At 36.4% G+C, this 14,798-nt stretch overlaps 1 protein-coding gene across 5 annotated transcripts in view; it reads right to left on the bottom strand.

Moving 5' to 3' along the window:
• Nucleotides 1-14,798, bottom strand: part of gabrb3 (gamma-aminobutyric acid type A receptor subunit beta3) — a 67,198-nt gene that overhangs the window by 15,202 nt on the left and 37,198 nt on the right. For all 5 annotated transcript variants that reach the window (XM_084424887.1, XM_084424886.1, XM_084424889.1 and 2 more), the window contains 3 exons: nt 8,265-8,485; nt 5,593-5,675; nt 3,789-3,926 (listed from right to left, as the gene is read on the bottom strand). In XM_084424887.1, the coding sequence (XP_084281013.1) occupies nt 3,789-3,926; nt 5,593-5,675; nt 8,265-8,485 (442 nt within the window). The remainder of the gene's footprint in view (nt 1-3,788; nt 3,927-5,592; nt 5,676-8,264; nt 8,486-14,798) is intronic.

Below are 14,798 nucleotides of genomic sequence, written 5' to 3'. Positions count from 1 at the left end.
CTATTAGTTCTGAAGCTATCTACAATATTAACCCCATGGAATTGATTTTGTTTTTATAAGGGCATATTTAGTCTAACTACTTATATCATCTGTCAAACACGTTCATATTCAATTCGATTCATACTTCAAATAATGTCATATCAATATATAAACACAAACTATATTTTACGCTTACAGATAAAATTTAAATCAACAAATAGAAAATAAAAACTTCATACAAAGGCAACTTTGCCCTCATATTTATAATTTCTGGAGTATTTTTGTAATATTAAGTGTCATTTTATGGCCCAAGCCCCAGGAAAATTTGCTTGTCAAGATATGTGACAAAATCCAGTAATTTCAATAGAAATTCACACTATTGAGAACTTTCCCCACGCAGATTTTGCAATGGGAACCTCACAGACTGCTGCTTGGTTTAAAAGTAACTTCTGTGTGAGCTGTGCTTTAATACTTCACTACACTATTGACAATTCGAATCCATGTTCAATGTAGAGTTCAACTGTTCAACCATTTTCAACTCCGTCATCAGTCCAAAGAACAGAAGGTGTTGGTATCTACATGTCATGGTGAAACGGTGCCTTATAATACTGACATGATGCAAAATTAAGCAAGAGTGATCTGAACTATGTATCTCTGCGTAGTTATTTATGGAGGTGAAAAAAATGCAAATAACAAGCATTAAGCCTAGATACACATACGCACACCCAAACATGCACACAACCTATGAATAAATCACACATCCTACACACATATAACACAACCTACAGATGCACATTACGCAACCTGTACTCACATTACAGTCTATAAAAATAAGTAACCTACGTGATGAACTACCTACACACTTCAGACTAATTACTTGTGTGATCTGTGTGGAAAGGTTTTGTTTGTACATAAGATATGTACAAACATCAACATTCCTCTCATCTTCTATTGGTCAGAGAAACAGATAGTCCCGCCCCTAAACTCACACTGTTGGTTAATTACTGTGTAATTATTGTTACTATGTTAAGATGGATATGTTAAAGGGTTAGTTCACTCAAAAATTACTCTCTCATGTTGTTCCAAACCCGTAAGACTTCTGTTCATCTTCGGAACACAAATAAATATATTTTTAATAAAATATGAGAGATTTCTATTCACCCAAAACTCTGCCGCTCCAAAAATGTATCGTAAAATAAATCCATATGAATCAAGGATTTTAATCCAAGTCTTCTGAAAAGACACGATCGCTTTAAATAATGAACAGACTTAATACATGAACGTATACACGATTGTATATGCTCAAGGATGCTTGTTTTACGCGTGAGAACCAATGAGGTTCATTGCGTCACGCCAGCATTTTTGAGCTTCAACAAGAACCAAGAAAGTTTGTTCTTGTGCGTCAAGTACGGTTGAGCTTCCGTTTACCATACTTGAGTGCACTACGTACATTTGCTGATCAATGTTTATAAAAGCCTAAATTAAATCTGTTCATATAAAGTGATCGTGCTCTTCAGAAGACTTGAATTCATATGGATTTATTTTACAATCTCTTTATGAACGTTTTGATCCGTAAAGGGCAGGGCTTGACATTAACACCTGCCAACCCGCCAAATGCGGGTGGATTTCAGCAGTGGCGTGTAACACAGTCACTCCTACTAGCCACTTTGGCAGGCTGAGTTTTATATACAATATATAGATTTTTTTTTTTAAATATCTGAAAATATCTGAAATAATAAACTAAGTGCAATTTATAGTGTTGTCAAAATATCATTTTGTCGATACATATTGGCACTGAAATATCTATAAACGCTTCCAATACTAATTTTCCGCAGAATAGATGCACGATACCAGTTGCGCTTTCTCGATCTCTCATCTCTCTGACAGCAAGTTGACACACAAACCCGCCTCCGCTCACTCACTCGTTTCATGTGCTCTCGATGAATATGGTTGGTGTTACAGGGCTTGAATTTCGGCGTGGGATTGTGCGTATTGCACATAATTTCCCCCCCATGCTATCAATGTCAAAATTGTGGCCAGTGAAAATGCTGATTGGTTAGTAACTTTGGAAATACATTAACCACAGTGGCTGGTGAGGAAAAATTTTATGTCAAGCCTCGGTCAAGGGGTTTGGATGAAAATACTTTATATTCAGGGACAGAGATCTCTCAGATTTCATTAAAAATATCTTCATTTGTGTTTTGTAGATGCACGCAAGTCTTATGGGTTTGGAATGACATGAGAGTGAGTAATTGATGACAGAATTTTCTTTTTTGGGTGAACTATCCCTTCTAGGTCAAGGTTTGGCTGGTTAGCCTGGGTCAGTTTTGACACAATTTTGACCCAAAGTGTTTTTTTCCCTCCTAGAAAAAGCTCATCATGGCATCAGCAATATAGTCACATCCTCTTCAATCGCAACTTCATGATTCCCATAATCCTTTTCACTATGTGCAGAGGATAGCCAGTCTCTTTCTATGTATAATTAATTCAGGGTGGGGAATAATCATTGCAACGCTGCCTCTATAAATGCCTAAGTTTTAGAAGAGAATAATTTATGCAATGGGTCTTCTACCTCATGAATATGTGATGGTTTGTATAAAGTGGCTGTTTTTCCCTCTCTGACTCCATCTCTCACTTTCTCCCCCCTTCCATCTCTGCTCTTTTCTTTAGAAGCTTGAGGAAATAGAGTGGTAATTGCTCCTTCATTATTACTGGTCTGTTCTATCATGAGGAATAAATATATTTGATGCACAGGCCCCAATTAGGCAGATTTTCAAAAGCGGTACATGGGAATATCAATCTCATGAGGGTGCGGGCAGAAAACAGGACAACCAGAGAAAACTTAAACTTAAAAAAATATATATATATATGATATGTAGTGTTCATCATTTTTCTGTGCTGTAAATTAACTTTTTGATCAGAGATTACTTTTTTTTTCCAAGCACTGTTATTCTAGACCAGTCCTCGTGACCCACTGCTCTGCACATTTTGTAGGTCTCTCTTATCTGACACACTCAGTTCAGTTCATGGAGTCTCTCCTAATGAGCTGATGATCTGGTTCAGGTGTGTTAAATAAGGGAGACATACAAAATGTGCAGAGCAGTGGGTCACGAGGACTGGAATTGGGAACCACTGTTCTAGACTAATGGCATGTTTTATACAGATAGACTTCAGACTTTTGGTTTAAAACTTCCTTAGATTTAGAAATCTCCCATATCTCAGATATAAGCTATATACTTTCTCACCTGCGTAATTACATGACTTGCAAATTACACTCTTAAAACAACACATTTCACTATTTCAGTATTTAATCAATTATATTGTTATTGACTATGTAGCAAGAACTATAACAAATGATTCAGGGACCCCTTTACTGACTATCCTGATGCAAACAAGTATGCCTTGCACAAATAATAAAAATAAGTGCTAGACTCAGCCACATTTTGCAGCACAATAAAATTCCTGCCAGGATGCACAGGAGTAGATACATTGAGTTCACTTTTTGTATTCAGGTTATGTTCTAGACATTTTTTGTAATATTTTAAGCACAAGATAATCAACTTGTATTAATATAAAGGTGAAGTTTACAAAAAAATCCATCTGCATCTTAAGGGGTCATGACCTCAAGGACGTAAATATAAGGTCATGTAAGCGGACAAATAATAGTCACCTTCAAAGATGATGAAAAAAGCTTGACAGCAAGACTAAAAGTGAAGTCTGGTGCAAAGAATAATATTTAAATGGAAATGGTTTTATACAAAGGGGTTTTGTCTTACTGTTTATAATTTCAACCTGTTTTGCTACTTTACCTGTGGAAAAGACAACATTTCTAGACACAAGTTTGTAGTCCACGATGGAGAACTGTGGGAGCTCGATACGTGCCACACCAGTAACTGCGTTTTCTCCTCCCTTCCAGTAAAACTCGATGTCATCCGTTGTGTATCCATCTACAGGAAAAACATAAATCAAATTTGTCAAGGAGTAAAATATAAATTACTGGACCAAAGTAAATATCAGATCACATGTCATGTTCTGGTGAGAGATTTACTGAGCTTAATATATTACATTATGTTGTTATGTTATGTTATATTTTTATACATCACTCTTTAACTGAATGTTGGTCCCTTTCCTTCATCTCACTAATCACAGCAACTCTGTCCAAATTATGTTGAATAAACAATGCTTGTTCTTTTCAAAAAAACTACATTTCCCTCATTTACAATTATAAGGATGCGGTCCCTGGAAATGCGGCCTTTTGCGGGTTTCTTTTCCATAATTGGTATGTGTAACATATGCTGAAAAAGGCAGCACAAGTGCATTGTTAGCATAATCATGAATATGAGTATCTGTTTTGTGTAGGGAGCTGTTAGGGGTCAGACTTCCCACTGTGACACAGACCGTTCCATTTCATACCAGCATTGCTGTGTTTGTAAACCATAATGAGCTCGGTGGTTTTATTAGCATACATGAAGCACTGCGTACACTTAAAGTTTGGTTTCTAAACTGAAAGTTTGGTTATTACTAAACTGAATAACTAGATGTTAAAGAAGTGATGCAAATAAAAGTGATGGTCCAGAGAGAGTTGATTGTTTTAATGCAGATTAAAGAGCATAAACAAAACACAATGCTTCTGTCAAAAGAAGTTGACTGACAATCATAGGTGTCATGCAAGATTATAGATTGGAGTCGAAAATCCTATTATATAGTCTTAATCATAAAAATAAGTAATAAGGATAAAACAATAAAATATATCAATTTTTTTTGTGTTTTCACTGATTAACAAGGTAAGCTAAAACTTCATTTTGCATTCAGTTCAAAATAATTAGCCTGCTAAAATAACATATTCAGCAAAAACAACCTAATAATCATACAAAAAATGTTTGATTTTAAGCTACACTATGTTTAAAATATTAGGAAGCATTGAATTGATCAAGTGACAGTAAAGACATTTATAACGTCACAAAAGATTTATATTTCAAATAAATGCTGTTCTTTTGAACTTTCTATTCATCAAAGAATCCTGAAAAATTATAACAAAATTATTAAGCCGGGCAACTATTTTCAACATTGATTAGAAAGGTTTCTTGAGCAGCAAATCATCATATTAGAATGATTTTTTTAATGGCTGCTTAGCTTTGCTATCACAGGAATAAATTACATGTTAAAATATATTACAAAAAGAAAACCGTTATTTTAACTTGTAATAATATTTCACAATAGTAGTGTTTTACTGTATTTCTGATCAAATAAATGCCTTGATGAGCAGAATAGACTTCTTTACTGAACATTAAAAAATCGTACTGACCCCAAACTTTTAAACGGTAGAATATGGTATAAAGGATATGATCTATTCAAAACCTGAAAAGAAGTTAAATTGTAAAAGGGTAAACATTTATTATTATTATAATTTTAGGCACTACAGCAGAAATATACATTATATTCGGTAATACTGTCAATTTTATTTTATTTTTTATTTATGACTATGCTTGCTCGCCAGTGAGAAAAGCACCAAACTAGCAATGACTAGTATAAACCAGCTAGGAACAGCATGGTAATGTATGCTGGTCTTTGCAGCAGGGTGTGTGTAAATGAGTGAAAAGAGAGAACACTTACAACTCTCTATCTCCAGAGTGCAGTTCTGTTCATCTAATGGATACCTTCTCAGATCCATCATGCAAGCGGCAGTGGTGGTGATTCTAGAAACACACAAACACAAACACACACACAAAGGTTACAGGAAAATCTAAGCCACAATTCTATACATTCAGGTGCTCACAGCTCTTCTACGGTATTATATAGCATGTACCACACTTGCTCAACAACACTGCAAAACTTTTGTGTATATCTTTGTAAACAGGACGAGCAAGATAGAACAAATTAAAATATGGCTCCTCCTGCCCTTCAAAAGGCTTTTGAACCAAATATAGAACAGAGCATGCATATGCATCAGTGGACATGAACAAATAGTGCAGACTTGAATATATGAAAATGCGTTTTTTTGTCCCATTAAAGTGGCTACTGATTAGTGGTACTTCAAGTTGCCAAGCAAGCTCAAGGAAAGCCCATATTTAATCTAATAAAATATCCCATTCATCATGTCACTTTGCTACAAGTGTGAGCTTAGACTAAAATGTGATGATAAATGTTCTTTGTGAATCAATATCCATGAACATTTTAAGTGAGGTTTGGTTTCTCATCCAGGTAACAATACAGTCCAGGTATCGATTTAACTTCCTGGTAACAATTGAAATAAGCATATCATAAGAGGAAGATCATGTTCAATCCTTCTAATTTTATCTTAAATGCAGGGTCTCACCAAGGTCCTCTATGGCAGGGACGTTTCATTTCTTTTATACAATTTTTGTAAGGCGAAATCATCAGTCATTCAGTTATTTCAACATGCGACTGGGCATTTTGGGTGAGGATGTAAGATTTCCCCATGCAGATTTCGCTTCACCAACAGAAAGCTTGGTTTGGTTTATTCATCGATACACTATTGACAAGAGACAGTGGACCTTTTTTGTCTGCAAAACTGTGCCAAAGTGTTGTAACTGCACCTTAAACTGTGTTTTATGCATCGCTACACTATTGTTAATGGACAACAGAACTTTTTAGCTCACACAATCTGGACAGATCGTTTGAGAGTTAAAATAACTCTACCATGCATTCAATTTAACTGTTTACACATTTTTATCTCTCCAGTAAAATATTCCAACAACATATTAAAGCAGTCATTCCACTTTTTTTTTGGTCTCTGTATTGCATGCTCTCCCTCGATTTAAATTTAAGCATCACCACAAATAAGTATTTTGACATATGAGCACATAACATTGCTTTAGATTGGGTTGTTACTATGTTTCAGAGGTCCTTCCTTCCTGGAGGAGGTAAATTAAAGAGGAAACTCAGTGTCTTCATTCCATCTACAGAGTCGTTTTAATGAGAGCACACTCAAATGCCTTCCCATAAATATGCAAGCTCTTCTTTCTTTAATGGCGCCCAGCTCAGGCAAACAAATAAAAGCCCTCCATCCACACTATCGCTTCGTCAAACTACAAAATGTGCATTATATAGCCAGGGAACTCCCTAGATGAACTGTAAAATGATGTTCAATGGATTGCTGATGTTACATTTGAGCGCAAGGAGATAAATCACAAAAGGACGGAAATGGTTCAATAAACTTTATAAGCAAGCACCATTCATTAGCATATGGCTGCATTAGTCCACAGGATCTCATTTGGAACAAAACGAAAAGCTAAATTAGGCTACGGTAACTGGCTCATAGTGCACTCCAGCTGGTACAGAGGATGAAGGCATACCCCTGCTCTTCCGCAGGGGAAAGAGCAATGCAGCTCATCAGACTCTGATAACACTGAAGGGATTTAACAAGATAAAGGCACACATTAGCACTTAGGCAATTTAGTTGACGAGTGCACTGGCCAAAAAAGGGCACGCTCTCATGATCTGTTTGTTTGCTGAAAAGACATACTGTCATACTCTTCCCTCATTAGTTAAAACATCAAATACATACAAATTATGTGAATAGTCTGTGAAAAACATTTTGAATGACCATTTTGGATAAAAAAAAAGTTAATTAATATATTAAAATATAGTTAAATGAATTGTACTTTTTAAGCATTTTATTGTAATTTAAGATGGTTGTATGTATATTTGACATACTATATCTAGTGATCAAATCCTGACAATAAAAAAAAAAGGAAATGTACAGCCAAGACAAGCAAACAATACTAAAATAACAATTTTGCTCATTTTCATTTGCTCCCGTACAACTTAAATGGACCAATTATCTGCACAACATGACTGAAGCCCAATTATATAATTTTGCATGAGTGACGCGAGAATCACCATATATTGTGTGTATATACATTACAGCTAATGATAAAATGTGCAACCCATTATAATTCTATTGAGAATTTACCACTTTAAAACGCTATGGAGAAAGTCAAACATGATCTAAAACCGCCACATAAATTAAAAAGACTGATGAAGAGGAGAAAACATCATATTGCACCAACATGAATTAGAAAGCTTTTTGACTAGAATTGATCACGTTTTATTGTATTTATTGTGGTCAGTTTTGAAGTACAACATAGAATCAAGAGCTTTAAAGTCTGGACCTTCTTAAATTATTGACTGAATAATCAGTTTGTTCTAATGTGTTCTAATGATGACTGAATGGTATTAGGAAAAACCTGGACATCAGATATTCCAAGAGATGACATGACATCCTGTTTGAGGCCCTGGTTATGTGATCAGTTAGTTCTCACCTTAATCCATAAAGAACTGTGCCATCTGGGTGCAAGCGGATCATGCGGTTCTTCACCGTGACACCGTGGACGAAAGACTTCTTGTCATTTAGGAAATACGTGTCAGGAACCCAGAGTTGGTCAGCTACCCGGTTGTCTAGAGTAAGATTGAGAGGGATTCCAGAATACGCTAGCCGCTTGTCCCTCCAATACTGCTGGAAATACATGGTCAATGTGTAGTCCTGTAGAAAAGTCAAAGAGAAACATTAGCAGTTTGTTTTATCAAACAAAATGATTATAAATAAAGCACCCACAGCATTTAGCCAAATCAGCCATACAATTTAAATTGCAATTTGTATAGAAAGAACAGAACAACAACAAAAAATTCAGTGTAATAAACAATTGTGTTAATAAACCTAAAGCAATATGTTAAGAAGATAGATAGGTGCTCAAAATATATAAAACAATATATTATGTCAAATATTGCCTCTTTGTGTCTTCAATTCATTCCCATTTGTGAACTCTCTTCATGTGGCACTAGGTAACCACAAAAAAGAAAAGAAAAAGAAAAAGAAAAAGAATTACCTACATTTTCACAATAAATCGTGAGGATACACGTGATGTATTAAGGACCATGTGATCATAAATGACAAAATTACTTCTTCAAAGTGAACATCGTATGTACCCTTAGTTAACAGTCTTGTAAAAAGGCCTTTTGAGAAAGCATTCAGCCGCTCACTTTTGTTCTGGAATGACCCTTCAAGTTGTGTCCCCTTCTCGTAGTGTCCCTAAAGGACGCAAAAATGCCGTTCGGAATTCACCCTCGATTTTGGAACAGAGCTCACACACTCTGTTTTTCCTGAAGAGTCAAAAGTGTCAAGGTCAGAAACAGAAATCTAAAGGCTGTGGCCTTCAGCAAATAGATTTTCGGTTGTCTGAGTAATATTTATAGAAGCGTCAAAGTTGGATTGAAAACAAGCTGCCTTCGGCTTCCATCTTTCAAGTCTGTCTGCCACGCAGACGCTGCGTGGCCATCTCTGCGAGGCAGTCTGGTGTGTGCTGCGCGGGCTACGGATTTACATTACCATTTCCATATAGTCTCAATAGTCCACTCGACATCAGCTCGTAGAGCTATACTATATGACCTCAGCGATTCACAGTATAGAAATTCAATCAAACTAAAGCATTGGCATGATAGGCCTTATTTGGGCCGCCTCTGAAACTCAATGAATTTTAAAAGGGCTGAAATCACAAAATGTATGGATCTTATTTGTCCCCTGGGTCAAATTTGAACCTCTGAAATCCAGTAGGAAGCACGGATGTGTGTGTGTGTGTACTTTGTGTGTCTGCTATTAGGTACTCATGGGTAAAATGAAGACCTGACATGCTGTCCACCGCAATGTGCACAACCTGTTGATGTAATAAGAAGTAATTCACTTAGAAACATATGTTAGAACCGGGCTATGGTCCCTGGGGCTGCCTTCAGACTGTGCCAGCTGAGCAGAGGCTGTGCAAGGGAGCGTGTAAGCCGAGTTCATTAGCTAACGAGATGAGGGGGACGACATGACAGGGACACCTTCTTTATGATTACTAATGTCTGTGATTCCCTCTCTCTCTCCGTCTTCCATTCTTTCCAGCCCTATCCTTCTTCTTATTCTCCTCCTTTCTCCCTTCATGCCTTTCTGTAAGGCTTTTGTTTTAATTAATCCCCTAAATGACACTGATGGATACAAATCATTTTCACAATAAATTATACCCTACATTACCAAAAGTAATACTAATGCTAATTAGTATTAAGAATGCTTCGAAGTTCTTAACCCAGTCAATGTTGGGTAGTAGAAACACAGTAGTGAAGATTTAAAGGTATAGTTTGCTGAAAATGAAAATTCCGTCATCATTTACTCACCTTCATATCATTTGAACCTGTATGACTTTCTTTCCTTTTTTGAAATTCAAAAGTAAGATTTTCTTTTTGTTTTCTTTTGTTTGTGCAATGAGAGTCAATGTTCAAAAATATGAATCAAAATTATGTGTGTGTGTTCTGCAGAAGCAAGAGTCATATAGGCCTGGACAGCAATAGGGTGTTTAAAGTAAAATTAAGACAGAATTTTCATTTTGGGTTGAAAAGTAATATACGTTAGAAGCAACAAACAATATAAGTTCATATACACCATTCAAATATTTTGGTGTCAATAAGATTTTTCCTCCCAAAGAAATATATACTCTTATTCAGCAACGATGCATTAAATTGGAATCACGTCGTTTACCATGTTTACCACAAAAATATTAATCAGCAAAAATAAATCTTGAGCTCCAAATCAGCATATTAGAATGATTTCTGAAGGATCATGTGACACTGAAGACTGGAGTAATGATGCTGAAAATTCAGCTTTGCCATCACAAGAATAAATGACGTAAAAAAAAAAAAAAAAAAATTACTGTATTTTTGATCAAATAAATTACACCTTGGGCATGAGTGACTTCCTTCAAAAAAAAAAAAAAAAAAATCATACTGACCCGAACCTTTTGAAAGGTAGTGTGACTGCAAATATATATATATATATATATATATATATATATATATATAACAAAATTTTGCCAAATAGCTTGTGCAGCTAGCCAGAATATATTTGCTAATTAAGTATTTGGTAGCTTCACCTCTGTTCACTTTCTGTTATGTTTTCTGCACAGTTTTCCCAACATTAAACAAATGTACTTAGTAAATTGTCTAGCCGGAGATGAAGCAGAGGATGCTCATCTCTCAAATACCTGTGTGTAGGGCCATTTGTGTCTGGTAATGTTTTCTTAACTATTTTCCATACAATAGCATCTGCTCAGAGACACTACCATCACAAATTACACAAGCATAATGTTTAGTTATGAATGATTATAATCATGTACTATAACACACACAGTGCATTAGTCAACCGTGATCCAGACAAGCAAGAAGTGCACTGAAAATTGTAAAACCAGTGTCGTTTTCATGTATGTTTAATAATGGAGTAAACAGATGCTGTCGTGCCAGCTGAGCGATTTGATACTTAAGATATCTGGGGAACTGTGCTGCAGTGGTCACACAAAACATAAGGCATCAATCATTCATTACTAGGCAAAATTTTATAGTAGTAGATTCAAGCTGCAAGAAAGAAAACAGCTAAAAATAAAGGCATCTTAAGATGCTGCTTGCTACATCTCAGGCTATGACTCCACAGTAAATCATTGTTGTTGTTCTCCACTGAGAGGGATTCCCTCATGATAAAGTGACACCACATTCTGACATATACACTACTTCCCCTGTCCCACAGATAAAAATAACAGATGAAAGGCAAGAGAAACAAACAGAGAGACATTATTTCAAATCTGAAACTGACAATCTAGTAATCTAGGGGCTGACATCAAACACATGGGTACTCACAAAAGAACTGAGACATAGATTTACCCCTGCTAGATTCAGATTACAGTTACAAGGCTGGAAAATGTACATTAAATAATAATACTAATAAGTTAACTTAAGTATACATATAATAATATTATTTACACTTAATATTTACAAAACTATAAATGATATATATTTATAATACTAATATTATTATTATTAATTATTATTATTATTAACAATGTATACAATCTGGAGTGACTTATGGCATAGAAACGACACTTTTCGCCATATTTACACCCTACATTGTATTTGAAAACACAAGTTTGTGAAGAGCAGGATCAATCATAGAAAAGGAAAGAAAAATCCTGTCAATAAATGAGACCCTCTGAGAGGCTGAGGTGATAGTGTCATCAGCTGGGTGAGGAGTGTGTGCTCTCACACAAAGACGAGCTTTCAGCATGCCAGTCAGAGAGCATTTACGTCAACCTACCACCACCACGTCTGCTGGGAATACCAGAAAAACAGCAATAAGAGAGATTCCTCTGTGCAGTGTCAGCGTGAAAACTTCACTGATCCGTAGTGTGGGTATTTAACTTGCTAGATGTAATAAATAGAAAAGTTTAAAAGATTGTTATGTGAATAAATAAGCAAACAATTGTCGCATTTAAAGATGAACTTTCTCCTATCCTAGCTTAATGTTCATTTCTGATTGGTACTTAACAAAATGAATGAATTTACAGGTACACTCAAGACATTGTTTATGTTGTGCTGGTCATACAGAATGAATGACTCTTATGAACTGGTTCTTGTTAGTGAATCAAAAGCATACAGTGCAGCCAGTGTAGTCTGATTCATGAATGACTAATGAGTTGTTTCTTTTTAGTGCTTACAGCTTACACTTGCCACGAGGCCTAAATCAGTGTAGTTACATATACCAATGTGGAGTTAAATATATACATTATGCAACATTGGACACCATTGACTTTCACTGTATGGACACCACTGAGAAATTTTTCATAATATCTTCTTTTGTGTTCCAAAGAACAAGGATTGGAAAGTAAAATGACGGTGAGTACATTTATTTTTGATCTTTTTGATGAAATCTGAGACTTTTCTGTCCCTCCATTTACAGCTACATAACTACTACTTTGACGCTTCAAAAAGTTCATAAAGAGATCGTAAAACTAATCTATATGAATTGAGCGGTTTAGTTCAAATTTTCTGAAGAGACACGATCACTTTATGTGATGAACACTGAATTTAGGTTTTTATTCACATATAAACATTGATCAGCGAACATAAAAGCTCAATCGAACCTGCTTGACGCGGGAGAACAAACCTCTTGTGAAAGCTGAAACCTTCTCTGTAACACACGAGAATGAACCTCATTGTATGTTTATATGTGCCTTAATAAAAGCCTAAACTCAATCTGTTCAGCGTATAAATCAATCGTGTCTCTTCAGAAAGTTTGGACTATACCCCTCAATTCATATGGATTAGTTTTACGATCTCTTTATGAACTTTTTAAAGCGTCAAAGTGTCAGTTGCGTAGATGTCAAAGGAGGGACAGAAATAGCTAAGATTTCATTAAAAATATCTTCATTTGCGTTCCAAAGATGAACCAAAGTCTTACGGGTTTGGATCGAGTGAGGGTGAGCAAATGGTGACAGAATTTTTATTTTTGGGTGAACTGTCCCTTTAAGAAAAATTCCTAATGGCTTTAACTACTTTTGACTCCAGAAGCGTTGGACTCTTGCATCCTCTGCTCAGAAATGACATCTGGCAGCCCAAGGTTCAGGTCAGTCGTAGAGCCAGTTTTCTTTCATATGATATTGATTTTCCTCCTGACATCAACGTGCTTCCTCCCATGCAAACAACAGCATTGAAGAAAGACAACCATCTGTAAAGCGCACAGAAAAAAAGAAAACTTCCTGGTAACAGCGGACGAATTCCAGAGAGAGGAGAGAGCTCTGCAACTCAACAGGCTGTAGTTAACATGGTGTTTAAAGAGGCTGATGTCACAGCGTGATCTTGCTGCTTGCCCTCTCCATTACTTGCTAGTGCTCGGCAGGGATAAGCCCAGGAGCTTTGCAGTGTGTCAATGAGACTTTCAACAGGAGCTCCAAAGTATCCAACAGGACATTTTGCCGTGATTTAAACAGTGGAATGTCCTCTTAACTCCATCTATAATTGAAGCGGAGAACCCCTGGATGTCACCTTGCGGTCCACGCAAACTGTTTTTAGAGGGCACTTAGACCGCAACATGCTCCATTTGCCTTCAGGTCATATGACACATACCAGTCGCTGGAAGGAAATGGTTCCCGGAGCACACCTATTTATCCTAAAGGTGGAGATAATAGGCACTTAGTGAAGTTCAGAGTTAACACTTCTATACACTGATATTACGCCTGATTGAACAATTACAGGCCACAAAGCTGACTATCAAGCTAAAAATAAAGGGGGCGAGCACAAACAAAAGACTAAATATATTAATAATTCCAGTCTCCTTGACGACGCTCCCTCTCTGCAGAACGCCCACACAGGCTTGCTGAGCTCTGGCCCGATACCTTGTGCGTTTCTGAGGCTTTCCGGTGCATTCTTCACTTTCTGTGCCTTTCCTTCTCTTACTTTCACCTTGAAAGCTCTTTGACCAAACTCAGCCATCAGGTTACAGCTGCATTAAATTAAAGGAAACCACCAGCATTCATCATAATGGATCATCGTAGTGCTTCTGAAATCTTTTTATTTTTAAATATGCCACACAGATCAACTTATTCATCTGACAGTTTTCTACACAAAGCTTGACCAGAGAGCAGCAGGTATGATGGAGCTTTTTGTAGATATAATTACATTTTCAGGCAATACGCTTAAAAAAAACCCCTGTAATTTCATAAAACCACCCCCACCTCCCTCTTCACCTGGGTAAGTACCACAAACATCTTCAAATCCATACTAAAGATGATATTGGTTTCCAGGGCAACCACTTATACTTGCCACACACATTGTGCCAGAGCGATCATCTGCTGTGTATCCATGCAGCACTATCACACTGAATATGTTTCATTCGTGTTTGTGCACGGATGAGAATGTCAGTCCTGTGCGTCAGTAGCACTTATGAAATGTTCCCTGACTTCAGATGTTGTCAAGAAAGGCAAAGACTACCCCTCAAGGAGAAA

This window comes from Rutilus rutilus (assembly GCF_951802725.1).
Source record: "Rutilus rutilus genome assembly, chromosome: 12".
In the NCBI taxonomy this organism is placed as follows: Eukaryota; Metazoa; Chordata; class Actinopteri; order Cypriniformes; family Leuciscidae; genus Rutilus; species Rutilus rutilus.
The sequence above is the reverse complement of the archived record's forward strand: the minus strand, read 5'-3'. Positions and strand labels throughout refer to the sequence as shown.